Source organism: Penicillium psychrosexuale (assembly GCF_028828465.1).
Source record: "Penicillium psychrosexuale strain IBT 29551 chromosome Unknown utg000003l, whole genome shotgun sequence".
NCBI lineage: Eukaryota > Fungi > Ascomycota > Eurotiomycetes > Eurotiales > Aspergillaceae > Penicillium > Penicillium psychrosexuale.
This window is the reverse complement of record NW_026643188.1, coordinates 2,359,486-2,386,531: the sequence shown is the minus strand read 5'-3', so window position 1 is coordinate 2,386,531 and position 27,046 is coordinate 2,359,486. Positions and strand designations below refer to the sequence as shown.

The 27,046-nt window shown below is 48.0% G+C and overlaps 9 protein-coding genes across 9 annotated transcripts; 6 read left to right on the top strand and 3 right to left on the bottom strand.

Annotated features, from left to right (window-relative positions):
- Positions 1-2,714: 2,714 nt before the first annotated feature.
- Positions 2,715-3,676, top strand: N7518_004824 (uncharacterized protein; the record flags this gene model as incomplete). Its single annotated transcript, XM_057185751.1, has 3 exons — positions 2,715-2,746; positions 2,798-3,087; positions 3,150-3,676. The coding sequence occupies 3 exons, from the start codon at positions 2,715-2,717 to the stop codon at positions 3,674-3,676; spliced, it is 849 nt and encodes a 282-aa protein (XP_057042521.1).
- A 362-nt stretch (positions 3,677-4,038) lies between these two features.
- On the top strand, positions 4,039-5,015 carry N7518_004823 (uncharacterized protein; the record flags this gene model as incomplete). Its single annotated transcript, XM_057185750.1, has 3 exons — positions 4,039-4,070; positions 4,128-4,414; positions 4,471-5,015. The coding sequence occupies 3 exons, from the start codon at positions 4,039-4,041 to the stop codon at positions 5,013-5,015; spliced, it is 864 nt and encodes a 287-aa protein (XP_057042520.1).
- Positions 5,016-6,152: 1,137 nt separating this feature from the next.
- Positions 6,153-8,470, bottom strand: acuF (phosphoenolpyruvate carboxykinase PCK1; the record flags this gene model as incomplete). Its single annotated transcript, XM_057185749.1, has 4 exons — positions 6,153-7,493; positions 7,870-8,070; positions 8,154-8,229; positions 8,289-8,470. 4 exons carry the CDS (start codon positions 8,468-8,470, stop codon positions 6,153-6,155), a joined length of 1,800 nt encoding a protein of 599 aa, XP_057042519.1.
- Positions 8,471-12,262: 3,792 nt separating this feature from the next.
- On the top strand, positions 12,263-13,115 carry N7518_004821 (CAZyme family CE10; the record flags this gene model as incomplete). The annotated part of the gene is made up of 2 exons (XM_057185748.1): positions 12,263-12,616; positions 12,669-13,115. The coding sequence occupies 2 exons, from the start codon at positions 12,263-12,265 to the stop codon at positions 13,113-13,115; spliced, it is 801 nt and encodes a 266-aa protein (XP_057042518.1).
- A 766-nt stretch (positions 13,116-13,881) lies between these two features.
- On the bottom strand, positions 13,882-14,724 carry N7518_004820 (uncharacterized protein; the record flags this gene model as incomplete). The annotated part of the gene is made up of 3 exons (XM_057185747.1): positions 13,882-14,268; positions 14,331-14,571; positions 14,627-14,724. 3 exons carry the CDS (start codon positions 14,722-14,724, stop codon positions 13,882-13,884), a joined length of 726 nt encoding a protein of 241 aa, XP_057042517.1.
- Positions 14,725-16,046: 1,322 nt separating this feature from the next.
- N7518_004819 (putative ABC transporter) lies at positions 16,047-21,275 on the top strand (the record flags this gene model as incomplete). The annotated part of the gene is made up of 15 exons (XM_057185746.1): positions 16,047-16,562; positions 16,614-16,785; positions 16,832-17,735; positions 17,791-17,913; positions 17,965-18,063; positions 18,112-18,236; positions 18,289-18,336; positions 18,392-19,058; positions 19,109-19,186; positions 19,236-19,797; positions 19,848-20,099; positions 20,156-20,445; positions 20,501-20,954; positions 21,029-21,073; positions 21,141-21,275. 15 exons carry the CDS (start codon positions 16,047-16,049, stop codon positions 21,273-21,275), a joined length of 4,470 nt encoding a protein of 1,489 aa, XP_057042516.1.
- Positions 21,276-21,856: 581 nt separating this feature from the next.
- Positions 21,857-23,641, top strand: N7518_004818 (uncharacterized protein; the record flags this gene model as incomplete). Its single annotated transcript, XM_057185745.1, has 4 exons — positions 21,857-21,954; positions 21,990-22,427; positions 22,485-23,014; positions 23,067-23,641. The coding sequence occupies 4 exons, from the start codon at positions 21,857-21,859 to the stop codon at positions 23,639-23,641; spliced, it is 1,641 nt and encodes a 546-aa protein (XP_057042515.1).
- Positions 23,642-24,258: 617 nt separating this feature from the next.
- alkB (oxidoreductase, 2OG-Fe(II) oxygenase family) lies at positions 24,259-25,411 on the bottom strand (the record flags this gene model as incomplete). The annotated part of the gene is made up of 2 exons (XM_057185744.1): positions 24,259-25,046; positions 25,117-25,411. 2 exons carry the CDS (start codon positions 25,409-25,411, stop codon positions 24,259-24,261), a joined length of 1,083 nt encoding a protein of 360 aa, XP_057042514.1.
- A 361-nt stretch (positions 25,412-25,772) lies between these two features.
- On the top strand, positions 25,773-26,923 carry nimX (cyclin-dependent serine/threonine-protein kinase CDC28; the record flags this gene model as incomplete). Its single annotated transcript, XM_057185743.1, has 4 exons — positions 25,773-25,821; positions 25,883-26,391; positions 26,452-26,615; positions 26,665-26,923. 4 exons carry the CDS (start codon positions 25,773-25,775, stop codon positions 26,921-26,923), a joined length of 981 nt encoding a protein of 326 aa, XP_057042513.1.
- Between the last annotated feature and the right edge of the window lie 123 nt (positions 26,924-27,046).

Below are 27,046 nucleotides of genomic sequence, written 5' to 3'. Positions count from 1 at the left end.
CGGGAGATGCCCTTTGCAGGAGACTAGCAGGATCCTCTCTTTGGTGGATTTGGAAGCCACGGGGACTGTCCACGGTCTTGGACCATGGTACTTACCGATGACGTAGTGTTGCTTTTATATGAGATTTAGGACAGGAGGTGTCGACGGGGTCAATATTTGAAAGCAAAGAACAGAGAACAGAGAGCAATAGAGAATATGAGGGGAGACACAAGAAAAGTCACAAGACAGAGAAGGTGCGGGGTGGTTATGTCGTGTTGAGTCGAGTACTCTGGTACAACTATACAAGGTCAAACCGGGACAATGGGGGCCTATGCTTGTTCTAATATGCTCAAATGTCCAAGTCAATCTACACAGCCGCAAACTCGTTCCGAACCGGAGGTTATTGCCCTTCAACCGACCCCTCAACCGACCCTCAACCGATGGCTATCCGCGGATTCCCCGCTCAGGATGTATGGGATGAGAGACAATAGACGGAAATAAAGTCTGGCATTTGTTGGACCGTATGGAGCGAAAGTCGCCAGAACCAGGCCTCTCCACACAAGGATTTGCGTGTTGGACGAATGATATCTACATGATTTCGATTAACCATGCACGAATGTGGACATGCTATGGAGCTTGTCAAAATGCGGGGGGTCGATGGACGATCCTGAATTCTCCAAACGAGCCATTTACTACTTATATCTATGTCAAGAGAGTGTATAAAATATGCCAGAGCCGTGTTCAATACTGCCCTAACATAGAACAGACTATCAATATTCCATTCATCCCCCTCGAAGCCCTACAACCACATCAACGAGGCAGATATATATTAGTACGAGTACGAGCTAAATCCGGAATCCCCACCAACGCTAAGCCGCTTTTGGATTCCCCACGAGAACTTATCGGGATCCCGTCCATACAGATAGACCCGACACCGCTTAGACAACCTCTCCGGGCATATCTCGGGGATCGAATTACTTACACCTACACATCCTGCTAATGTTCGGTATATACCCTGTTCAAAAACGCAGGCCTCACGTTATTCCAAGTACAATCTCCCGGGATCAACTCTACGAACATTGGACTCAATACGCACGGATTAGCCGTATATCGGACTCGGTTTTAATTATCGAGGGCCCTGGCAAAGTCACAGTGCCTAGAATCCAATCTGACCGGCTATTCCACCTCATTAATGTTTTGCCGCTACCCTCGGGCCATGATCCGACTATGTTCGGCAGTCCAATCGGCCGACCATCATTTCGCTGACGCTGTGGTGGGCCCCGTCCTTGCAACCTGCCCCTGGCCGCCGACCAATCTCATCCATTGAGATTCGAAATGATCCCCCTTTTTCCTGTGTGGACCTGCGGCTCCCGCTACTTATTGTTGTGTTGACAGAGCTAGTCATCACAGATTCCTCCGGTTTGGCCTGTCTCTGGCTCTTTTCCGCCGATTACCGGCAATAAATATGACAGTAAGCTTCTGGGGTGGATTCTCACACCGTCTCTGTGTTGCATCTGCTTCATGGTATTGGTCCTTTGTGACGATTACGGATATAAGTCGTCAACTTTCAACATCGTTTCGAAAGGACCGAGCAAGTCGGTCAGAGTCAGCGGAGGTCTGTTTCCCGAACAATGCGCGTGCATGGATACTTGTTCTCAATATGGCAATATGGCACGGAAAATAGACGGCGTTTTTTTTTCTGTGCGAATTGGCAGGGTTGAAAGGTTCGCGAAGCGAAGGGAGACTAAGCTAACAGTGAATGCGCAAAAGACACCTAGTATCGGATCTCAACATTCGGTACGGAGTAATAGTGTACGACCTACGACCCGCCCCATGTTTCAATCGTTGCATCTCTCAGAGACCGAGGTCCGGTTTAAATTAAGTCCTGACAACGAAGACGAAATACCGCCAAACAATTCATGCGCTTAGCCACGGACCTCTCCATGTCAATGAACATATTCAGCTATCTGCATTATTCTACGACAAAAAAGAAATCACAGTCTCGGAAACCGCCATCCACAACAAACTCCGTCACTTCCTTGTAAACAACATCGACCAGCGCTATTGTTCTAACCCTTCCAATTCTAGAAATGTAGGTATGTCTTCCGCGGAATCCACTCCATGCCTAGCTCGACCCTAAAAGCGCATCATCACTCCCACTTCATTCCGTGGAAAGGGTTCTCGGCACGTCGGGAACTCCACTAGCCTCAAGCCTATATTTGGACCCACGGCCTACCGGCATAGGAGTTCGGGAACGTTCCTCGTACGGCTTTTCTGGACGGATATCGAATTGAGGAGCCCGGGCCGAGTTGTAGGAGCGGGATTGAGGTTTTCTTTTTCTATTTACAAGTTCTAGGTACCTCTCTTTGACCCCTGACCTCTGACCCTTTGGCATCTTTATCCAGTTCCTTTTAATTTGCATATTTCAGGTGTCTTTGGTCACTTATTTAGTTGGGGGCGAGGATCATACACAAACCAGGGTCAAACTAACGTGAAACTGACCTGACAAAGGACGCCCATTATAGCAGCCATGCATCCAAACATCATCATTCTGTGAGGTTCCATGGGTGCATCAATCGTATAGTTGATATATGTTTGCCATGTGGTTGTCACGGTCATCTTTCTATCATGGTTCCATTAGCGCCTCCTCTTCCTTATTATCTACATGGACCCTCCTGGCTTTCTTCGTCAACCACAAGCATATCTAACTGAAGAAAATCCGAGTGGCATTCATCATGGGCTCGGTAGAAGGGACCACGTTTGAAAGGTACCGCCATATCTCATTTCCACTGCTATTCTATTACTGATAACCGAAAAGTATATTCATGCAAGACCCAATCAAGGCCGTTGTTGGCAAAAACAAAACCATTTTCCATGTCCAGCCCGGTGCTTTGATACAGGGTACATCTGCGTTGACTGCCAGGGTGACTGGGCCATGGAAGAACGCCGGAGAGGAAACATTGGACTGGTCTTATTTTGATGAAGAAACCATTGATTGCGTTCTGAGATTCTTTTACGGTCGGCAATACGATGTCCCACGGCAGTCGGCTATGAACACGGGGAATCCAGAGCCAGAGCTAGTGTTGACTGAACTAGACGCTAAGGAAGGTAAGCTGATTAGGGTTCGAAGGCCCAAGAGCTCAGCTTGCTTATTGCTTCTTTTCACCTAGATACTGAGTCTGGTTCCCCACTTGCCACCCGAAGCTACACAGGGGATGCTATAGTGCTACATGCTAAGGTCTACTCATTCGCCCAGCATTATCTCATCGATGAGCTACAAAGCTTTGCCGTGACTCAGATGAAGGACTGCTTCGAGCCTTGTCTAGAAGAATACAGCTCTTCGCCCCAAGCAACCAATCTCTGTCTAGTGGAGGCGGTTCGGATCATCTATAGCTGCACGCTCTCGTCAGATACTAACATTGATGCTGCTCGCATTGCGCTTCGCAGCTTTATTGCCTCATCACACGAGAAGTTCGCTCATTACCTTCCCCAATTTCAAAAAGAAACTGGGGACTTTATGACTGAACTAGCTTGCGAACTTTCGGCTCAGCTTACTCTCCTTCAGTCCTCCAAGGCTGACCTGCAAAAGACATGTGAGAAGAAAGACGGTTACCTTGCTGAGTGGAGAAGAGGTTACTACACGCTGCCGATTAAACAGCAGAATTATTTCTTCTTTCGTGGTGGAATAGTGCCTTGATATCTCAATATTAGAGATACCTTTTTTTCTCTCGCCTTGGTAGCAATTGTCATACACAAGATCTTTCTGGTCTACGGGGGCTATATAAATTGAAGGGCGGTGAGGAGGGCGGTAGGAAGAAATAGCCTAACTGAATTATGAAGGCGGTACTGGGGGGTGGCTGTATCAATCCCCTCTTTCTATGATTCCTTATAGTCTTATTATTGGGCTCATCACGAGTTTGCTGCAGGTTCTTCTCACCTTAGCCTGATTTTCCATCAAACTTCACTTCTCGTGACATTATTACCTCCCTCTTCCCATTCTTTCTGCCACCGACCATCTCAAGTCCTCCGTCTTTGTTGCGGCTCTACATCCCATCCATCATGAGCTCAGTAGGAGAGAGATCAGCTCAGAGGTACTGAACTAAATCCATTTCTTCTGTTTCCCCGTTCAATCACTAATGGCCGAAAAGCATTTACATGGAAAGCCCGTTGAAGGCTGTTGTAGGGGAACGCAAAACCATTTTCTATGTCCACCCCGGTGCTCTGATCCAAGGCAAATCTGCGTTGACCGCTAGGGTGACTGGGGCATGGAAGTTTGCCGGACAAGACTTATTGGACTGGTCTGATTTCGATGAAGAAACTATCAGTTGTGTCCTGGAATTTTGCTATTCCCAGAAATATACTGCCCCATGGGAATTGCATTCAAGCAAGAAAAATTCAGTGCTACAAGAACCAACAAAATCATCTACTGAACACGGTGAGTCTACCTACTTTTCAATAACTCTACTATTAACCTATTAATTGCTTTTACAGATGCTACATCCGGCTCCTCACTGACTTCTCGAAGCTACACGGGGGATGCTATAGTTCTACACGCGAAAGTCTACTCATTCGCCCAGCGTTATCTTGTTATGGACCTACAAGATTATGCCCGTGTTCAAATGAAGGATGCTTTTGGACCTTTTCTGAAAGAGTATGGTAGTTCGCCCTACGCAACGAGTGGCTCTCTGGCAGATACGATTCGGATTATCTACGGCAGCACGCTCCTATCGGGCGATCTTGCTCGCAAAGATTTATGCGATTTTATTGTCGCATCCCATGAGAAATTCAGGACCGATTTTGCCGACTTCCAAGAAGACACTGGGAACTTTATCATTGACCTAGCTTCGACACTCTCTCAACTCCTTTCCTCCAAGGATGCCATCAACAAGGAATATCAACGGAAAGACGCCGAAAGTCGTGCGCAAAAAAACGTTGCCAAACCCGAGAACACCTTAAACACTACAAGCCCGTTTGGATTCACAACTACTTCTTTTACCCCCAACGATGGTCTGTTTGGACGGGCAAGATATACATAGCGACAAACAGTTTCTCGACTGTTGGTATTGACTCAGAGCACCCCGTCTCTTCTTTCTTCGGCAACACACCTCTCATACCCGTTACCCTATTATTTGGTAGCCGGGGCTATCATGCGAAGCCCCGTATTGGTGATGGATACAACTCAGGTGAAACGGCGAAGGTAGGTGGATGATTTCGCCCAAAAGTCACTTGCGCTGTAGCCTGTCGATAGCTTCGCGGCAAGCAAGATAAGCATTCATAGAAAAATACATCAATTCAGACATCCTATCGTTCTGAATTCAGAGAGGACTATTAGTTTTGAGGTTAGACCAGACCGTACATGAAAAGGGGTCTCTAATCGTAATCTAGACATATAACTATATGACTTCTAGCTAGCGTAAGAGAAGCATCTCCGGCCTTGCTGTCAACAAGACCCCTAGAGCTACGCATCCATATGGCGATCTGAAATGCTTATGACAACCATGTAGGTTCCTAAGATCCAGCTGGAGTCTACTAGTGAAGAAGGCTATGATTTCACTTTCTATATCCTTAAGCCAAAAGTCATTCAATATCTCCTCCCCAAATGTCCTAGCAGAAGACTCAAACTGCAGTAGTTTTCCGATGATATCACCGAACTGACTATATTTGTTAAGTCCGCCTTGCGATCATGTCTAACCGAACATCGTAAAATCATGAAATGGCTGACCGAAATAACCAGGTAGGTTGCAATTAGATCCAAGGCATCGTTGACGAGGGTTTAATGGCAGCGCACTGTCAACCAGGGATTATCAAACAATACAACCATGGATGCTACAAGAAGCAGCCATTACATTACTAAAAGAGATTAGTTAAGAGTAAGTTTAGGAATGAGGCATGATTCATTGCATTGACTATGATGTAATAAATTCCTTCATTAATATCACTACATAACTCCCAGCCAGTCAAGATAGATGGCAAAAAATAATAAAAAAGCACAACCCAAATCGGGGGGAAATCAATAAAGATCCATCCGCTTGTCCCGATACAAGCGGCAGACGTCGGCGACCAAAGAGCATCATCAAAATAAAGCAGCACGCCATGCAAATGACTTATTCATCCTGTTTGGGAGAACAAGAAACAAGGAGAAAAAGAAATTTTTTAACCATCGCTCCAACCCTCTAAACCTGAGGGGCGGCGGCGAGGACATCGGGGGTGGCCTCATCGGAGTACTTCTGGAAGTTCTCGTTGAAGAGGACAGCAAGCTTGGTAACCTCATCCTTGAAGGAAGTGGAGGCGGTCCAGCTCTTCTCGGGGTTAAGGAGCTCGCTGGGGACACCGGCGCAGGAGGTGGGCACGGGCAGGTTGAAGGTAGCGTAGTTCTCGTACTCGGCCTTAGCCAGCTCGCCGTTGTGGATGGAATCCAGAATGGCACGAGTGTACTTGAGAGGGCAACGCTTGCCGCCAGTGGTGGCGCCAGCGCCAACCCAGCCGGTGTTCAGGAGCCAAGCGTTAACCTTGTGCTGCTTAATCTTCTCGGCCAACATGTGGGCGTAGCGCATGGGGTGAAGAGCCAAGAAGGGCTGAGCGAAGCAAGAAGAGAAGGTAGCCTGGGGCTCAGTGACACCATCCTCAGTACCAGCCATCTTGGAGGTGTAACCGGAGATGAAGTGGAACATGGTCTGCTCCGGGGTGAGCTTGGAAATGGGGGGCAGGACACCGCGGGCATCACAGGTGAGCAGAATGATGTTGCTGGGGTGGTTGTCGCTGACACAGGGAATCTTGGCGTTGTCGATGTACTCAATAGGGTAGGCGCAACGGGTGTTCTCGGTAAGGGTGGCATCATCGTAGTCAACAACGCGGGAGACGGGGTCGAAAACGGTGTTCTCAAGAACGGAGCCGAAGCGGATGGCATTGAAAATATCGGGCTCCTTCTCGGCGGAGAGACCAATGCACTTGGCGTAGCAGCCACCCTCAATGTTGAAGACACCGGTGTCAGTCCAGCAGTGCTCGTCGTCACCGATCAGCTGGCGCTTGGTATCAGCGGACAAGGTGGTCTTGCCAGTACCAGACAGACCGAAGAAGACGGTAACATCACCATCCGGACCCTGGTTGGCAGAGGAGTGAAGAGTAAGGACGTTGTGCTTGACGGGCATCTCGTAGTAGAGAACGGTGAAGACACCCTTCTTCATCTCACCAGCGTACTCGGTACCAAGGATAACCATCTCCTTATCGGCGAAGTTGATGGCCACGGATGTGGCAGAGGTCATACCCTCAGTGAAGCGGTTGGCAGGGAAAGAGCCAGCGTTGTAGATAACATAGTCGGGGTGGAAGTGCTCGAGCTCCTCGCGGCTGGGGCGAATCAGCATGTTGCGCATGAAGAGAGCGTGGTAGGCGCGAGCGCAGACAACGCGAACGCTGATCTGGTAGCGCTTGTCCCAGCCGGCGTAACCATCGATAACATAGATGCGATTACGGGTGTTCAGGTAGTCGACAGCACGCTCACGGTTGATACGCCAGACCTGTGGGGAATCTATTAGTCACCATTCTTATTGTTGACGTCATGCACGTGATGTCATCGGGCCAAGGGCGGGGATTGCGGAGCCGCAAATGAAAGCCGAGGGGCAAATTGGGGGGCAACTAATGGGCAATGAAACTGGGGGAAGGAAATATTCAAATATTCCCTGGGATGATGATGAAAGGCAATGAGGGATTATTCGGCAGAGACCGCAACCCAAAAGGTTGCACAAAGTCTTGCCGAAAAGCTTGACCTCCCGATGCATATGCAAGGGATCCAAGTGGATCTCCTCGGGCCCATCTGCAAGGGTGTGCTCCAATATGTATGGACAATGACATATCCAGTGAAATCACGCATAAAGAATCAAAAAGTTTACTCACATCAAGTGTCATGGGCTTATTTACGGGTCCCCACCAGATATCGCTTTCTGAGGAAGCCTCCTGGACGACACGCTTGTCGGAGGGGGAACGACCAGTCTTAGCACCGGAGTATGCGCTCAAAGCACCGCTGGAGGTAACAGCAGTACCAGTCTCGTAGACAAGAGCATCTTCGTAAAGGGCAGGAACAGAGGGGTTGGCAATCTAAATGATGTTAGTAGATGAAGCAAGATAGACGACATGGACATTGTAATCAAATGTCTAGCGCAAGGGTGGTGAGGTCTTACAATGGAGACACGGTCGTAGTCAATGTGAGCAGTCTCGTGAAGCTCCTCCTCAAGCTCGGTGTGACCCTTGCTAGGCCTAAGTGAAGACAGTTAGCGACGATGAGGTATGGACAGTGAGATAGGAAGGTAGCATACTGAACACCGCCAGGGTGCAAGGCAGTGCGATTCACAGATGTGGCAACCATATTTCTGAGTGAAGTAGAGTGATAGTTATTGTTGCGTTGTTTAGCGACTTGTTGTTGAGAGAAATCTGATGCCAGAGGACCAGGAGAATTGGAGCGGTCGAGGGGTATATAATCCTTTCCGAGAGAGGCCATGGTCACGATCGGTCTTGGTATGAAGGAGGGTTCTCGTGCACTTTCCGTAGTGTTTCTCCACAGTTCCACGGGTGATGTCGGGGCTGAACGCCGAGCTGAGGAACACGGTTGATGGATGGGGATGAAGTGCTGCCGTGGGTTGCAAAGACCTGGAGGCGCAGTCCGACTTGACCCGAATTATTCAAATGGGCACGAACTTGATTCGGAACAAGGGGATCTATGACCGGGAAGGCGAATACTAGTGGGAACCAGATAGAAGTTCTAGAATCAAAAATAACTCAATGAATTTTTTTTCCTGGGTAGTTTACAAGGAGAAGTGCATGAGACCAGTTTAGGGGCCCTTTTATGCTGCTCTGACGCTTGCGGCTAACACCCCAGTCTACGTGGGCGAACTTTACATTTCGTCAATCATCTGAGCATTAGTTCCTCAAACCTCGTAAAAAAGAGTTTACCAAAAGTGCCTCCCCAAATCTAGGAATTCTTCAGCCACGGACGACAGGAATGACGCATAATGACTTCACCAAATCGATATACGTCTAAGAATTTCCTAGTCTAGCCCACTCAGAATCGCGGGGAGCTGACCTAATCTCGTCGATCAACCTTAACCCTTCACGATTCCCCATCTCTTCTGTTTTCGGCTCGCATCAACCCGAATTGATATCGGAATGTGTTGCCCGTGGAAAGGAAAACAAAAAGAAACTCACCCTGTCACCCCCGGATGGCAATAGGCTCGGCTACAAACTCGGAACGACTGTCTGGGAGCAGGACTCAGCAGCAAATAACGGCGTTTAACCAGCCGAGGATGATGCCACATGCATCCATTGATCGCGGCGGTGGGGACCAATCAGAGTGCTTATATTTCTACCTCCTAGGATGATCGGGTGGGTAGAAGATATTGCCGCTGGGTCCTAGCCCTATTTTCACTGGTTTTTGCTGGGCGACGATAATCGCTCGTTATGGTGGTGCAATGAGATCAAAGCCAGGCTCCGAGCAGTACTCCAGATCCAAGCCCCAAAGGCAGAAACCCATGCATATTACGTTCCAACGCCGAAGGCGATGGCCTGGACCACAGACTATGAAGAATGATTCCTAATTAATATCGCACATGAGCGGTCTGCTATGAATGTATGGGTTTTTATCGGCCACCGTCGCCGTCGCCTCGGGATGTGCATTTCTGCGATACAACCCCAGATCCTTCTCCCCGTTAGTGGCGGATCCCGAACCGGCTACGGCGTCGGGAACATAGAGCTTTTCCTTTTTCTTTTCTTGTCAAATTCTACCCGGAGCCCATTCTTTGTGAAACAATTAGTTATTTTTTGCGCGATTTGTTTCACTTACGTACTTAGTGTCTTCGCTTTTTTTAACTCTGCTGATCATTTTCATTTTTCCTGCCTTGCGTGTGACACGAATACCAGCTGGCTGGAACTATGTATCGGATTTGAGGCTTTTTTTTGTTCTGCGGCTTTTTTGTTCACGCCCTGAAGGAGTAAGGGCTGGTGGAGAAAGGGGGTTCCCCCCTGTAATCCTCCGCAAAACGGAATATGTACGGAGTATAGACATGGTGAAAGCTAAGCTTGCCCCGTGATCTTCAATTATTGAATCTATTCACACATTCCGGGAACTGCCCTTTGCCCCTTTTCGTCCACACCCGTCGCATTTTCTTCTTTATGTCCGTTACCCGGATCAACAGTCACTAAGGTAATTAGTAGATTCTCGGTCCTTTATATCAATCACAGCCAATCATTTCTGAAACTTAGCTTCCTAAATTACCCGTAGTGATACGGTTCTTGTCTTTCATTCGAGTCTACCTATCTGAAACACCTGCCCAACCAGCGCCGACGGTTTGAAAACGGCCTGGGCCGATTTGAAGGGGGACAAAGATCGATTTGTCCTCCTATTTTCCCCGAGATTGACTCCAGCGGCTGCACGTCATTATTGAGATTATTACGGAGTACGGAGTACTGCAAAATAAATTCACCCATGTTGTTGTACAATATAAGATAAACATGCAAAATTATACGCCCGAGTCTTCCTACTCCCATGACTTGTGGCATTGGGCAGTATCGCTCTAAAATTTCCACATTTCGCTGGCGATGCACTTCTTGGCGTCTTGGCTTTTTATCTGGGGAAATTGTCGCGTGGTCTCATCCTAGCTCGAACTGCGGATGCGGGGTATAGTTTAATGAGCTACCAGTTAGAGGTGCAGATGATTAGACCGTGACCTCACTCGGCGATTGCTATCAAATGATGTAACTACGGTGACTGTGGACTAACAGATGCCACGTCCTAGTGCATTTTTCAAAGTCGCCACCAGCGTTGGCAATTGATGCCGATGATAGTGAATTAGGAAAGTAAATATCACTATATGCATGATTGGGTAGACACTGTGTATTCAAACGCTATAATAGGACACCATCTTCTAAGGGATCAAGTGGAAGAACAGGTTGGATGTTTGATAGATGAGACCGTTGGCTCCGGTTTATGCTGATGTACTCTTTATTCCGTTGGTCCGTCTCCGAGTAGCCTATAGTATCTCAAACCTGACATGCATACGCATCTTTTCTACCCATGGTATTGGTCGAATGAGGAGTAATCTTATAAAGCTATCCGGAGAAAAGAAAAAAAACAAAGACAAATGACCGTGGGGGAAGGTGCAAATGGGGTGTTGGTGATCGAGGCAGGCATTGTATACACTATTTTAGCTTTTGTTATCTCTCTGAGTTGCAGGAGATCCATGTAGTACCAAGATTCACTCCAGCGCACCTACGTTTGCGTCCATCGCTATATATGTTGTACTTTGTGTTTCCCAGTTGCCAAGGTGAGAGACCAACTAAGGTGAAATATGTATCTGCAGTACTTGTTGTCCCATCTCGATTTAATTTCAACCGAACTCGAATGCATCTGACTATCCATGGTTCAACACTGTCGAAACACGCTGGTAAGAACGTTGGATTCCCAGTACAAGATACGCTTTGTAGGATGTCGAGCTGCGGAGTCCCCCCCCCCGGGTCTCAAAATTGAAGGAACAGAAAATTCGCTGAAATGTTGGATATACCGAGTTTAGAACACAAGGGTTGACTTAAATACAGTTTCCCCTCAGCACCTTAGCAGAATTCTCGTGCCCTATATCCTCCAAGTCAAATATCGACCGGAGATGATGCACAGGCTGGCTGTAGTCTTTCGTGCCGACGTCGTTGACGTGGGGAATAGGGATCCTGGCCTACGAGGAGGTGGGGAATTTCCGATTACGCTTCGGAGAAGTTTCCGATGAAATAGGTTAACTGCTCCGTAACCTGCTCTGAGATAATGCGAACTACGTCGAAATAATGTATGCTCTCCGGAGTACTCCGTGCAAACCTCCAAATTCGGGCTCGGCTTGCCGATCCCGGCGTCTAGGGCACAGACCAGAAAATTTGGAGATGTGAAGAATGGGTAAATTGATATGTCTCTCTTTTCTAATGTGATGGAAATTCGAATTGGGAAACCTATAAACGACCAGGCATTCTCCTCTTTATCTGGAAGCTTGGAGTCCGACCTATATACGACTCGGGAATGGGGACAAAAAAGCCTCAACCACCATTAGAATATTAGCACTTTACTGCAACAGTTCGCTTCTAATTTCAACACTCAAATCATATAATACACAAAATGGCCCTTTATTTGTTGACTAACATCTGACAGGGATCATTCAGGTCTAGTGACTAACAAGTTACATCATTCATCTATATAACACCACATAACTATCATCAATTGTTCGCCCGTTTGTACAAAAATATTTCATTGCAGTATAGTATGGCACCCATATCACCTTCTCCGTCCCGCTCCGCTCTCAGGAACAAGGCACACCGATATCGCATGCTCGCCCACCTACTCTCCATACTAGACCGATACCTCTCCTGGCCACTTCCCCCAGGACCAAGCGTCGGAATTGCTATTCCGTCCACAGTCAGCAAAGCCCCGGGATCAATCCAACTATACTTCTTCACCGCACTCTCAAACCCCCTCTATCCTCGCAAGCAAACCAAGCCATGCCCACCCCGTCCCGTCCTCATCAACTTCCATGGCGGAGGCTTCTCTGTCGGCCATGCTCGTGATGATGCCCGCTGGGCCGGTACCGTGGTAAAAGCCTACCCAGATGCTGTGGTTGTAAGCGTTAATTACCGTCTAGCCCCGGAGCAACCCTTTCCCGTCGCACTAGAGGACGGCGTCGATGCTATACTATCAAGAAGCAAAGAAGTACAATCTTGACAAAACGCGCTTTGTGCTCAGCGGAGCCAGTGCAGGCGGGAATCTCGCTCTAGCAATGCCATTCAGACTGCACGATGAACTACAGAAAAAGCGCTGGGCGTCGATACGCGGGGAGGTAGCGTTGGCTGGTTTGGTAGTATTCTACACCGGCACCGACTGGACACGAACGCGGAAAGAGCGCGACGCTACAAATCTTATCGCCCCACAAAAATCCATGATTTCCCCTTCTTTATTCAAGTTCTTCGACGATTCCTACCTTCTCGCTGCGGGCCTACCGAAACGGCCGGGGACTGGCCGGGTGGATATGTCGCATCCTTATCTTTCACCTGGTCTGGCACCTGCATCTCTGTTGCATGCGGCGTATCCGCCTGCTGTGGCGATCTATACTTGTGGGTAGGATCAATTGCTTGTTGAAGGGAATACGTTCCGGGAAAGGCTTGGTGGGTTCGTTGAAGACGGGAAAATGGCGAGTATAGGCGGGTTTGTGGTTGAGGATGTTGTTAATGGATTTGATAAAAAGCCCTCTTTTTGGAAGGGGAATCAGGTGCGTGAAAGGATGTATGGGGATGCTATTAAACAACTGAAGGTGATGTGGAAGATGGATTGATGTGATTTTAAAGCTCTGTAGGTACCTGGATTAGTATAGCACCTGTGCACGCCTAGGTTTCAGGCTGCAATTGCAACTTGTTCTCTATAATGCCGCATTTGAGGGATTACGGGGCCCCGAAGAGATATTTGCAAGAAGGTTGGAACTATGTACTATTAGAATTTTGGGATTGTTACAGGGACCCCCCCAATTGCTAATTCGACCTCCCTCTGCCTGATTCTGCCTTATTAAGCCTTACATATAACCCATCAATTTAATTCTGTCTTACTAGGGAGTTTGACACTAAGGCGGTATGGAGGGCGGTAAGCTGAATCTCGGAAAATCAGGCAGGAGGGTCGCATTAGCCAAAAAAGGGGGGGGGGTCCATGTATCCTAGCAACCCAATTTTAGGACAACTTGTGAATGCCATGTCTAAAATTCATGAGTATTATTATTATTCAAACGTCCTTGAAGTTATTACATTAATATTTGATCCAACTTATACTGATTGTACTCAAAGTCCAATACTAGTTTAGTCACTGTGAAACGGGACAGGATGGAACCAAACTCCCCGTATTTACCACGCATTCGGGAATGCCTTGTGGTAAATATATTCCCCCTTTTGTCGCTCATAGAAACCCATTGCCTCATCGCAGATATCCATATTTACCACATTCATTCGAATATCATACTGTCTGATCCGCTTCTCCATCGGCTCCGCAATTGCCATATACTCAGTTCTGACAAAAGCAGTTTGAGCAAGATCAGCAGTCTCATGCAGTGAAAGTTGACCCCTTCGCAAGATGGAATAGAGCAGCCTCAAGTTGTCAATTTCACTTTCATAAGCCTCCAGAATATGGATCACGGATAGAAGGGCCGAAAGTGATAGACCCCGGAAAAGCTTCAGCGAAGCAATTCCATTGTTGGTCTCGCTTCGAAGAAAATGACGCCTGAGAACTTGAAGCTCGCCAACTCGGTATGTGCGAGTCAAGCCGGCCCGAGAGAAAGTGCTTCCAGTCGTTCGACATGGTATCGATCCTCGTTATCATCGATCTGATAAAGGCCCAGCCAGACTTTCTTCCAGAGTTTCACAATTCGACCCTCTAGTTGTCTGCGAGTCGAGATTGGCTTTTCAAGAACTGCGCCGTCGAATGTATACCGAGGAGGATCATCAACTTGACCATTCGCTTCAGTCTGGTCACATCCTCGGCTAGCGGAGATGCTGTGAAGAGGAGGTGTGGTGGTAGCAACACACCACAGCTTAGCACTGAACCTGTCATTAATTTTTGGCAAGCAATACCACGAAAAGGCTGGAGACCTACTTGCTGCGGGCTTTGACTGCACCCTTTGATGAGGGAGTGGATAAATGGAAAAATTCCAACACCTTTCGGAGAAATCTGTGAGCGCGATGGGGCTTCATTGCTACCAGAGTTGCACAAGAACACCGCAGAAGAAGCCGGAATGGTTTCTAGGCTGAGAGATACATCTGCCCTACTCCTAGAGTGGAATCTAGAGATTTATCACTACTGAACCGGAGAGTAGTATGCTGTAATCATGGCGTGCTGCTCTATCTAGCTTTTGCATTGATAAATGCAGTCAAGATTTGTCTGATATGCTTGAATACCTTGTCCTAGAATGACGAGGTCATGATAGTAGAATTACTCTCGTCACACCTGTTTGGTAGACTGACACAAATAGGGTTCTCTTGTGCTGTAGTAAAATGAGTTGGTAAATGTTGTCGGTAATCAATTCCGTAGATGTTTATATTCCTATATAGGTAGGAAGGTAATGCTGACAGCACTGCTCATTATGTTTCCGGGCACGAGGTGCTTTATTCCAAAATAAAAGCTATATAATTTGAAAGATCAGCCTGAGAATCAAATAATCGAAGCGGTCAACCTTCGTGGGTCGAAAGCAGGTGATACTGACACGCTTAGATATAATTGCCTAGGCATTAGGGCCCAACAACTCTTCTTCTTAATGCAATCTATTTAGAATTACATGAACAATATGGATTTGAGATACTTACGACAATGAGCAATGGTACCCCAAGGAAAAAAAAACAATGAGTACAAATCGGCGAAGCTTGTTCAGTGGGAAACAACCAGGGCGAGTATATTTATTATATATGAGAAAATACAATTTTGAAGCCAAATAATTAAAACCAGAAGCCAAAGAATAAGGATCGAAAGCTCAGAACTAATGGCATTCAAGATGACTCCATGACATCCATGTCTATATTGTACGATCGATGACTTCATGATCGGAGACAACTCAAACTGCGGGGGATTGAAATGCATCGCACGTCGATACGACCTCCTGGAAATTAGTAGAAATTGGTTGAAATTAATTGTTCACGTTTAGTAAGTTTATGGTTGGTAGGCTCAGAAGGAAAGAATCGCACGGTATAATAGAACCGGACGCGATGACCTCACCACACATGTACTCGTTTACAGTCTTCTCCGGCTACAAAATCAAGCAAATAAGAGACGGTCTGGGTAATATTGCGGTTCGTTCCTGTTCCGACACCCCGAGTTCTCTTTTTTGCAATGATACTTGACGTAATGCCTACACTCCTTTCCATTTTCTTGACATTCATGATATCCATGCGGAGTGATTCTGTTTATATTTATCGTCGCAGACCGATGTGTTGCGCTCAGCTACATATATAGTCATCCAATATCACGTTGTCTCATAATCGCATACCTCAAAAGACCTGGACTCAACCTCAAAATAACGACCATGGCAAACGACCATTCCATGGAAAGCGAGTCCGCATCATCTGCAAACCCAGAACACATTCCTGGAAATTCCGTTTCTTCCTCTGAAGGTTCATCTTCGCAAGCCAGTTCGTCTCCATCCGAAGCTTACACGCCAACCCGCACTGCCTCATCAGACACCCAGGCAGATTCCACAGCGCCAAAGAAAACTGAGGATGGCCTCGCACGTACTCAATCTCGACACAAAGCCTCCGGTCATGATCCTCAGGGAGAGGAATGGGCCCAGATAGAAAGACTGATCTCACGGATGTTCGGCCCTGAGCGCAAAGCAAATTCAGAAGAAGAGAAAACACGTCATGTTGGAGTTGTATGGAAAAACCTCACCGTAAAAGGTGTGGGCCTCGGAGCTGCTCTACAACCCACCAACGGAGATATTTTTCTCGGCTTACCACGGCTCATCAAGCAACTACTCACTCGAGGCAGAAACGGTGCCCGGGCCAAAAAAGCAGCGATACGAACTATCTTAGATGATTTCAATGTGAGTATATTTCTCACCCCTAGAGATATGCCCGACTGATCTCGTATCAAGGGTTGTGTTCGTCCGGGGGAGATGCTTCTTGTTCTGGGCCGCCCTGGCTCTGGCTGTTCCACTTTCTTGAAAATGCTTGGCAATCAACGAGCGGGCTACGAAAGCATTGAAGGCGATGTGCGGTATGGCGGCACAGACTCTGAAAAAATGGCAAAGGAGTATAGGTCAGAAGGTGTGTCCCTGTCTGTGTGATCATGATTCCGAACTAAAACTATCAGTCTTGTACAACCCCGAGGATGATCTCCATTATGCAACTTTGACTGTGCGAGATACACTGCTGTTTGCCTTGAAAGCTCGAACCCCCGACAAAGCCTCAAGAATACCAGGAGAAAGCCGAAAGGAATACCAGCAGACATTCTTGACCGCCATAGCTAAGTTGTTCTGGATTGAACATGCTCTGGGAACCAAAGTTGGGAACGAACTCATTCGTGGAGTTTCTGGGGGTGAGAAGAAACGAACCTCAATTGCGGAAGCTATGGTTACAAAGGCTAGTACTCAGTGCTGGGACAACTCTACCAAGGGTTTGGACGCCAGTACAGCGCTAGAGTATGTTCAAAGCTTGCGAAGTCTAACAAATACCGCCAACGTTTCAACGATAGTAGCTCTCTACCAGGCGTCGGAGAATCTATTTGACCTTTTTGACAAGGTGATTCTAATCGAAGAGGGAAAATGCTCTTTCTTCGGCCCTACCCAGGACGCAAAGGCCTATTTCGAAGGGCTGGGCTTTGAATGCCCCCCGCGTTGGACAACTCCCGACTTTTTGACTTCTGTCAATGACCCCTATGCGCGACGTGTCAAAGATGGCTGGGACAACCGAATTCCTCGGAATGCAGCTGAATTTCAAGCTGCATATCGCAAAAGTGATACTTACCAAAGCAGTTTAGCGGATATTAAAAGTTTTGAGGGCGATATCGAGAGCCAAAGGCAGGAGAGAGAGGCTGCAAGAAGTGAGGCCAAACGAAAAAACTTCACTATCTCATTCTACAAACAAGTTATGATTCTCACACATCGTCAATTTCTGGTAATGATTGGTGATAGAGATTCGTTGATTGGAAAGTGGAGTGTGATAACCTTTCAAGCCCTCATTATTGGTAGTTTATTTTACAACCTTCCCGATACAAGGTAAGCAATTGCCTCTCCAAATGCGAAGAGACTCCATATGGCTCACCGTTTCAAGTTCTGGCGTTTTTACTAGGGGTGGTGTGATGTTCCTTATACTGCTTTTCAATTCATTGCTTGCTATGGCAGAGCTGACAGCAGCATTTGGGAGCCGACCAATTTTGATGAAACACAAAAGCTTGTGAGGACTACAAAAAAAAAAAGGAAAAATGATGGGACTAATATTTTCTAGCTCCTTCTATCGGCCTGCGGCATATGCGCTTGCCCAGGTTGTGGTTGATGTGCCTCTCGTGTTCATACAAGTCGTTCTATTTGATATCGTAGTATACTTGTGAGTCTCATTGAGTTCTATACATGGATCAAACTAATGATGGATTAGCATGGCAAATCTTGCTCGAACACCCTCACAATTCTTTATAAATCTGCTTTTCATTTTCATTCTCACAATGACTATGTACTCCTTCTTTCGTGCCCTAGGGGCTCTATGTGCCTCATTGGATGTTGGTAAGTGAAACAAACCCCTCAGAATCAAGAAGTCTTCAATAACACTATATAGCCACCCGCCTCACTGGTGTCGCCATACAGGCATTGGTTGTGTACACAGGTGAGCCCAGTACAATGGAACCTAATATTCGAATTTAATGGCCAATATAATTCAGGCTATCTCATCCCCCCGTGGAAAATGCACCCATGGTTAAAGTGGCTCATTTGGATCAACCCTGTCCAATACGCATTTGAGTCATTGATGGCCAATGAGTTCCACAATCTCCAGATTAAATGTGAACCGCCCTACATTGTGCCTGATGGGCCAAATGCTGTGCCTGGTCACCAGTCATGTGCAATACAAGGCAGTGATATAGACCAGTTGATTGTTCATGGTCCCAAGTATATCCAAACGGCGTACACTTACACCAGAGCTCACCTGTGGCGGAATTTCGGCATCATTACAGGATGGCTCATCTTTTTCGTCTGCTTGACAATGTTGGGAATGGAATTACAGAGACCCAATAAGGGCGGCAGCTCGGTCACGGTGTTCAAAAGAAGCGAAGCCCCCCAAGCAGTTCAAGATGTCATCAAGCAATCCGCCCCCCGAAAAGATGAGGAATCCACAGAGGCGGATGGCGCAGTATCCAACGAAAACAACGGGGACACGAGTATACCTAATGAGAAAGTCCGGGATGTTGCTAAAAACACTGCAATCTTTACATGGCAAGACGTTAACTACACCATTCCATACAAGGGTGGACAGAGACAACTATTGCAAAATGTTAAAGGGTATGTCAAGCCTGGTCGGCTGACTGCATTGATGGGTGCTTCTGGCTCGGGGTAAGCACGAAACAAGGTTGACTTCATTCTTGATGCTAATGTCTGACTAGCAAAACCACCTTGCTCAATGCGCTAGCACAGCGAATCAACTTTGGCGTGGTCACTGGCAACTTCTTAGTTGATGGGAGGTAGGAAATATTTGAGTGTTTCATTAAGCATGAATTCTAATATTTTCAGGCCTCTCCCAAGGAGCTTCCAGAGAGCGACGGGATTCGCCGAGCAGATGGACATTCACGAACCCACCGCTACTGTGCGGGAGTCTCTTCGGTTCTCTGCTCTGTTGCGGCAACCGAAAGAAGTCTCATTAAAAGAAAAGTATGATTATTGTGAGACAATCATTGACTTACTAGAAATGCGATCCATCGCCGGTGCAATTGTTGGATCCATGGGCTCAGGCCTCAACCAAGAGCAGCGCAAACGACTCACCATTGCAGTTGAACTAGCAAGTAAACCGGAGCTTTTGCTATTTCTGGATGAACCCACGTCAGGCCTCGATTCTCTGGCCGCATTCAACATTGTACGCTTCCTTCGCCGACTCGCAGATGCCGGCCAGGCCGTTCTCTGTACAATCCATCAACCTTCTGCTGTCTTATTCGAGAACTTCGATGAGCTCTTGCTACTGAAAAGCGGTGGAATTGTTGTTTATAATGGGCCCCTTGGAAACGATTCCAAGACGCTGATTGATTACTTTGAACGAAACGGCGGGAGGAATTGCTCACCACATGAAAATCCGGCGGAGGTGTGTATTATAAAGCTGGATGTATTGGTTCCCACTGATATTCGATCTAGTATATGTTGGAAGTCATTGGAGCCGGAAATCCCGATTATAAGGGACAGGACTGGGGCAATGTATGGGCCAACTCGCCAGAATCCAAGCAGCTTTCTGGGGATCTTGAAGGTATCATCGCCTCTCGTCGCAACGCTCAAAATGACCAGAAGGTTGACGACGATCGCGAGTACGCAATGCCTCTCTATGTTCAAACAGTCGCAGTCACTAAGCGCGCATTCGTGGCTTACTGGAGGATCCCAGACTACATCCTTGTAAGTCACTAGGTTTCAAAAAACAAGCCCGAATGACTTGCCTAATTGCCAACTAGGGTAAATTCATGCTCCACATCTTTACCGGCCTTTTCAACACCTTCACATTCTGGCATTTGGGAAATAGCTTTATCGACATGCAATCACGACTCTTCTCTGTTTTCATGACCTTGACGATAGCCCCACCGCTGATACAGCAACTCCAACCACGATATATTCATTTTCGAGGCCTTTATGAATCTCGTGAGGCTAACTCAAAGATCTACTCTTGGGCTGCCTTTGTGACGAGCACAATCATCCCAGAACTGCCATACTCGGTTGTTGCCGGGTCCATTTACTTCAACTGCTGGTAAGTGTCTATTGAGAAGGAATTCCATCTCTTCCCTCTGACAGAAATATAAAAGGTACTGGGGAACTTGGTTCCCACGCGACTCGTTTACCTCCGGCTACGTTTGGATGTCGATGATGCTTTTTGAACTATATTATATCGGCCTTGGTCAATTCATAGCTGCAATTGCACCAAATGTGCTATTTGCAAGTTTGCTCGTGCCAACTTTCTTTACCTTTGTTGCTTCCTTCTGCGGCGTTGTCGTCCCTTACGTCGCAATACCGCATTTTTGGCAAGCGTGGATGTACTGGCTTACGCCTTTCCACTATCTGCTTGAGGGATTTGTTGGAGCCATCACCCATAATGTCCCCGTGCGCTGTATTGAGCGCGAAGAATCCCGCTTTAGCACTCCACCTGGCATGAACTGCCAAGAATATGCTGGGTCTTATGCCGAAAAATCCGGTGGATATGTCCGAGACATTGGGAATGGAATGTGCTCATTCTGTCAATACTCAGTCGGTGATGAATTTGTAAGTTTCGCATTTGAATGTCTTGACCAGCAGACTTGGAGCATAGCTAACTAGAACTTTGTTACATTTTTCAGGCTAGTAGCCTCAATATTTTTTACTCGCACAAGTGGAGAGATTATGTGAGTATCGTGATCTATACCCCTTTAACTAACCTTGAGAGTGCCAGATTAATCTAACATCCATTAGGGGATCATCTGGGGATTCATTATCTTCAACTTTGCTGTTGTTTTCATCTTCTCCTGGTTGTATTTGCATGGTATTAGCGACGTGAAACGCTGGCTCAGTGCGCGTAAGACGAGAAAGAGCAAAGCTCGTCCTTGAACATGGTTACACCGTGTCTTCCATGCTGCGCATGAGTGCGTCGTGTGCTAGACTCTCCAGGCTTAGTGTTGTACTTCCCCCCATCCGCGTGTGTCATTGATTCAGTATGATGTCCGAGTCTTGATAAGGTAGAGGGAAGATTCTATGGTCAGGACAAATATATAACAATTGCAGTTCTTGATTCTGATTTGTTCGAAGTACAATATGCACCCAGGCAGTCACATTGATTCTGCTTGATCTATTGGTCGAGGGCCCTAGTTACATTGCAGAGACTATCTCAATACTTGCATAGGTAGCATTGAAGTGGTTTCACACGATATATACATGCAATTCATCAGTAGATCAATAAGTCCGACATAGATAAATCTCCATGTGCCTTGGCCCACAAAAATTGCTCGCGCAGCTCCGCGCCCAAAAGCTTGGCATTTTCCTGTTCATCTTTCTCACCTCCCTCTCATCCACGTTGAATTTTCCCTACACCAACTTGCTGCTTCTGGCCGCACTATATCATATGTCATGACATTCTAAGCTGAAGAGCTTTCTATCTATTTCAATCATCTCATCTTTCTACGTCCCCGACCATGAAGGAAGAAATAGAACCCTCCAGAGAAACCCCCGACGGCTCGACCGCCGGTGACGAGTCGAAGGCCAGTCTTGCTGCAAAGGATCGCAAATGCCAGTACTGCCAACAAGCATTTACCTCTTCATCATTAGGTCGACACCTCGACCAATTCCTTTTAAGAAGAAACCTGACGGAATCCACGACGTCGAAGAGATCAGACGAATTCGCAGCGGAATCACCCGGCGCCAGGCACGAACATCAACAGGGAGGAACGAGGGCAGCCCTGAACGAAGCCAGAAAAAGGGAACCTCAGAGCCATTTACAGCCGGGGACTCGGGATCGAAGTCGCGCGAAGCTCCGGTGCGCATGATGTTCAACACACCTACCTGGCATGCGACGGGGGTGATCAACGATATCCCCAACCCTAGTCGCGTACCGGATGGGCCTCGAATTACGCCATCGCAGTCTCACACAGGGTCGTTACAGCTTCCGGACTATGCGAGTAGAGGTGCTAGCTCCAGCAACCCGGATACGATGCGGGCGCTGGAGCTCGCACTGCGCGAGGTGCTTGATAATATCAAAGCTGCGACGTATGTCGACTCATTTCCATCGTTTTATATCTAACCCCCAAGCTCACGAAACATTAGCTCTCGTATCCGGCCCCGGCTATCTCCGTTCGACTTCGACATTCAAGCTCAGACTTTTCCCTCCATGTGTCTCCAGCTGCTCCCTCCCCCACCAAGCCTGTTTGCGACGCATCCGTTTTCCTCCTCTACCTCGTTTCCCCTTCAGCCCCCCGGAGCCGAGCACCTCGATATAATCCGCCAAGCCCTTCGTTCCAAGGTTGCACAATGGCAGATCGACCAACTCGCAGCAGACTCCTCCACTTCTGCGCCTTACACAAGACATGGGAATAGCGGGGTGGATCCGAACATGATATACCGGAGTGCACAACAGCACGAGGATATCAGTTTCCGACACTTAGAATTGGCCTTCAATCATTGGAGTTCCCTGTCCCACGAGACCCGGCGCGATGCGTGGCAATTGGAGATCACGCGTGCATTTGCACGGGAGGCAGAGAAGCGCAAGTCCTCGGACGAGCAACTCGCTCGAGTGCAACAGGAAGCAAATCAGCTGCGTGCGCAGGTCGAGCGCCTCGGATCATGCCAGTGGCCTCGTGAGTTCGCACTGTTCCCCCCAGATACGCTCCCCCCTACCACGAGAGGTAGCACGGGAATTAGACGCAAAAGAGAGCCACATCAGTCCCGATTCGACACGATGGGACTACGACAGCGTGGTTGCCAAATGGAGACGTGTTGTTATGCACGATAAGGGCATGGGCCGGATTGGGGTTGGTTACGGAAACCCTAGTCAGCTAGGGGAGCCAGACCAAAGTCAGTCTCAGAAAAGCCCTGATGTCCGGCCTCCACGCCCAGGCGAGGACACCACCTCTCATCCGAATCGCTTGCGCCCCTTGCAATCTGCCACAGCTGTGAGCCCAGACGTCGCGGGTGCCTCCACCCCTGCTTCATCTACCCACTACGCTTCACCCCACTCTTTTACAGATCCTCGCAGCCCGTCTAACGGCGCTCTACCTAGCGGCATGCCCCAGGTAGGTGGGCTGCCTGCGGCGAAGCGACAGCGCCTCATGAATGGCTCGGAAGACCCGTCTGGTCCTTCGTCCGAGTCTGGTCATGCTCCGCCTTCTGCAGGTGGTAAAACTTGGGGATCTTCCACGCCTCATTTATCCAATCTTGCTGCACCCTCTGGACAGACGCCTCCGTCATCGTCATCCAGGAACTGACTGGTCGTGGAATATAATATTTGTAGAAAAGCATCGGACAAGGCGCCTGGGGGTTATTCTTTGTACTCTGCATTCGCTTGGAACAGTAGGTGGCTTGCTCTGCTCCCTCTGCTCTGTATTAATAGAGAATAACATTTCCCGTCAACATTCATACGAAAGCCCAATGCTTCATCTTGATCGTAATTGATGCCCAGGTTCTCTGTTACTGACATGATAAAGCACTACAGATACAGTATGGTCTCCCGAGGTCTCTTCCGCATATCGAGCAACCTCGAGCAATTGCGAACCTTGGAAGTTTGATATGCTTAGTAAGGCACTCTTCCGGAGCGAGCCGATCTGGTTTCTAGCCGAAAAGGTCTATTTGAGTGCAATTGATTCGTCTAAAGGGGTGGGTGCTTGTTATCCCGCAGGTATAAACCTTGTGGAATTGCTCTCCAGCGGAGAGACAAAGTGTCTTGTGAATGGTAGCAACGCTTTCGGACATTGGATTGCGATGTTTGACCAGACTCATTGGAACAGCATGACTGTCTCTGTACATGAGTAGGTTAAGATAGAATATTGTCCATGTTTGGACCAAGGAAAGAATCTGACATTACTGACATCTGAATTTCCCACTTTCAAACGTGATCTGCTCTCTCTTCGGAAGCCTGAGTGGTCGTCATTTGTCGAACGTTCAGGTTGATTCGTTTGCTAGACATCCAGCCCTTCCACATCTCGTATGGGGTAGGCGGCATTCCCGGAACAGACTCTCCAAAGGATGGCCAGTCGGCTAGCCATTTCGGACAGGTCGATGGCAGAATCTTCGGGACTCCGTGCCAGGCGAACCGCGATTTACCGTTCATGTACACAGCATCGCCTGAGCGAAGCCGAATAACCTCACACCCATTCCCGTCATCATGGCTAGCCAAGAACAACCCATCGCATCCGAAACTCACGCTGATCAAGCCTACGTCACACTCCTCGCTCACGTCCCGGTGCACGCTCAGCGTATCTCCGGGGGAGTAGAGGTTCAAAATGGCAGCCTGGGCCGATGTTTCTGGGAAGGCCGCACGTAGCACCTTTGCAACGTCCGGCGGAAACTCCGGCGGGGTTCCGGATGGGTATAATTTGGCGGTCCAGTCGTATTGTCCACCTAATGTTACCCAGCGCAGCTTTTTCTCTAAGAAACTTTGAACCGACAAGGGCTTATGAAGCTGAGGATCTTTGGGTTGGAAAGTCCGAGTGGGATCGTCTGCGAAGAAGGACTTGGGCATCTGGGTGTCCTCTGACTTTTCGGGGTACGTGACATCGTAGTGCAGGTGTAGGTTTGTCTGATGCTCGGGGTTGGATAAGTCTCGGTGGAATAGGCGAGAGAGCAGTTCGATCTGGATAGTAGGAGGGAACATGGCGGGAATCATCAGGAGGCCTATCAGGAGGTCAGGCATTGCTCTTTTTCCTGCTAGGTCAGTTTTAAATCGAGGCGATACAATGCTAACCGGAAATCAATTTATGGGCGTATACTGGAATATCCTCAGTCAAAGAAGTATCCTCTTCTGTTTCAGCATGGCTTCCACGAATGAAATCATCAAATGCCAATCGCAAATCCTGGCTGCACATATACTGCGCGATCGTCACTCCGTCGGGCAATTGGTCGGAATCGATCCGTTGTAGGTCGAGGATCCCCGGATCATTGTCAACCTCGGACAAGGCAATTTTAGTATATTTCTTGTAGCAAAGTCTCACTGGATCAGGAGGGCGATCATAAGCACTAAGACCTTTAATTTGGGCCATTGCGAAGATATGAAGTCAAAGAGAAAGTTAAACAACGAAGGAAAAGGTACGCGTTTCACCGCCCTATGATGGGCGCGGGGGTTGTTTGTTTTGTGTCTTTCTCTCCCCACCATTGAAATACTGTCTTTTGTCAATCATCTCGTCAACAAATTACTTTTTTCGATCTCCAGGTGGAATTTGAAGAGCGTGCTGCTCCAGCTGTTCTCAGATACCAACATCCTCGGAGTAAGTAGTAGCTACCTCCTCTCCTTGCTTCCCCTACAAATTCTTCTTGGCAACATCCCTCCAATTTGTGTCAAATCCCCATTCTGGTCTTTCTGTTTTCCAATTGTTAATCTCATTAACAGTAGCGAAGGATCGAATGTCGGGCACCATGGATAATTATCAGAAAATTGAGAAGATTGGCGAAGGTATGTACTTCCGACCCGACCTTGTTACCTACAGCCCAACTCACGCGTCAATGGTCTGCAGGCACTTACGGTGTGGTCTACAAGGCCCGTGAACTCAATCACCCCAACCGTATCGTTGCCCTGAAGAAGATTCGACTCGAAGCCGAAGATGAGGGCGTCCCCAGCACTGCAATCCGCGAGATTTCCCTCCTCAAGGAGATGCAGGACCCCAACATCGTCCAGCTGCTGAATATTGTCCATGCCGATGGCCATAAGCTCTACCTTGTCTTCGAATTCCTCGACTGCGACCTTAAGAAATACATGGAGGCTCTGCCTGTCAGTGACGGTGGGCGAGGGAAGCCTTTGCCTGATGGATTCAAGGGGGGTGTAACCCCAGGCCTGGGCGACGCAATGGTCAAGAAATTCATGGCCCAGCTTGTTGAGGGCATTCGATACTGCCATAGCCACCGAATTCTGCACCGTGACTTGAAACCCCAGAACTTGTTGATTAACCGTGAAGGCAATCTGAAGTTGGCCGATTTCGGTCTTGCCAGAGCGTTTGGTGTTCCCCTTCGCACTTACACTCACGAGGTATGCATTGAATTTTCAGTTACATTAATGGAATTGCTCGTTTACTAACGCAATCGACAGGTTGTCACATTGTGGTACCGTTCTCCGGAGATTCTGCTGGGTGGACGTCAATACTCCACGGGTGTTGATATGTGGTCGGTGGGCGCCATTTTCGCCGAGATGTGTACACGCAAGCCTCTCTTCCCCGGTGACTCTGAAATTGACGAGATCTTCAAGATTTTCCGGTAAGCATTGTTCTGTTATTCTGTGTTCAACCGTATTAACGAATTGCAGCATCCTTGGTACGCCCGGTGAAGACATCTGGCCCGGCGTGACCTCGTTCCCCGATTATAAATCCACATTCCCCAAGTGGAAGCGCCCTGACGTTGAGATTGTTCCCGGGCTGGAAGAGGCTGGATGTCAGCTCTTGGAATCTCTGCTCGAGTTTGACCCTGCACACCGACTATCGGCCAAGCAGGCCTGCTTACACCCGTACTTCCGTAACGGCACCGCATACTACTCTGGACGTGGTCCAAGTAACGGCTTCCACTAGTGTGACGATTACACACATTTTCTGTGTATCTTATTCACTGTGGGAAATGTTCTCGGGGCATGGTTTCTTTCTCCTCTTTCGGCGTTCAATGGGGAGTGATAGGGCGGGCTTACTGCATAGGAA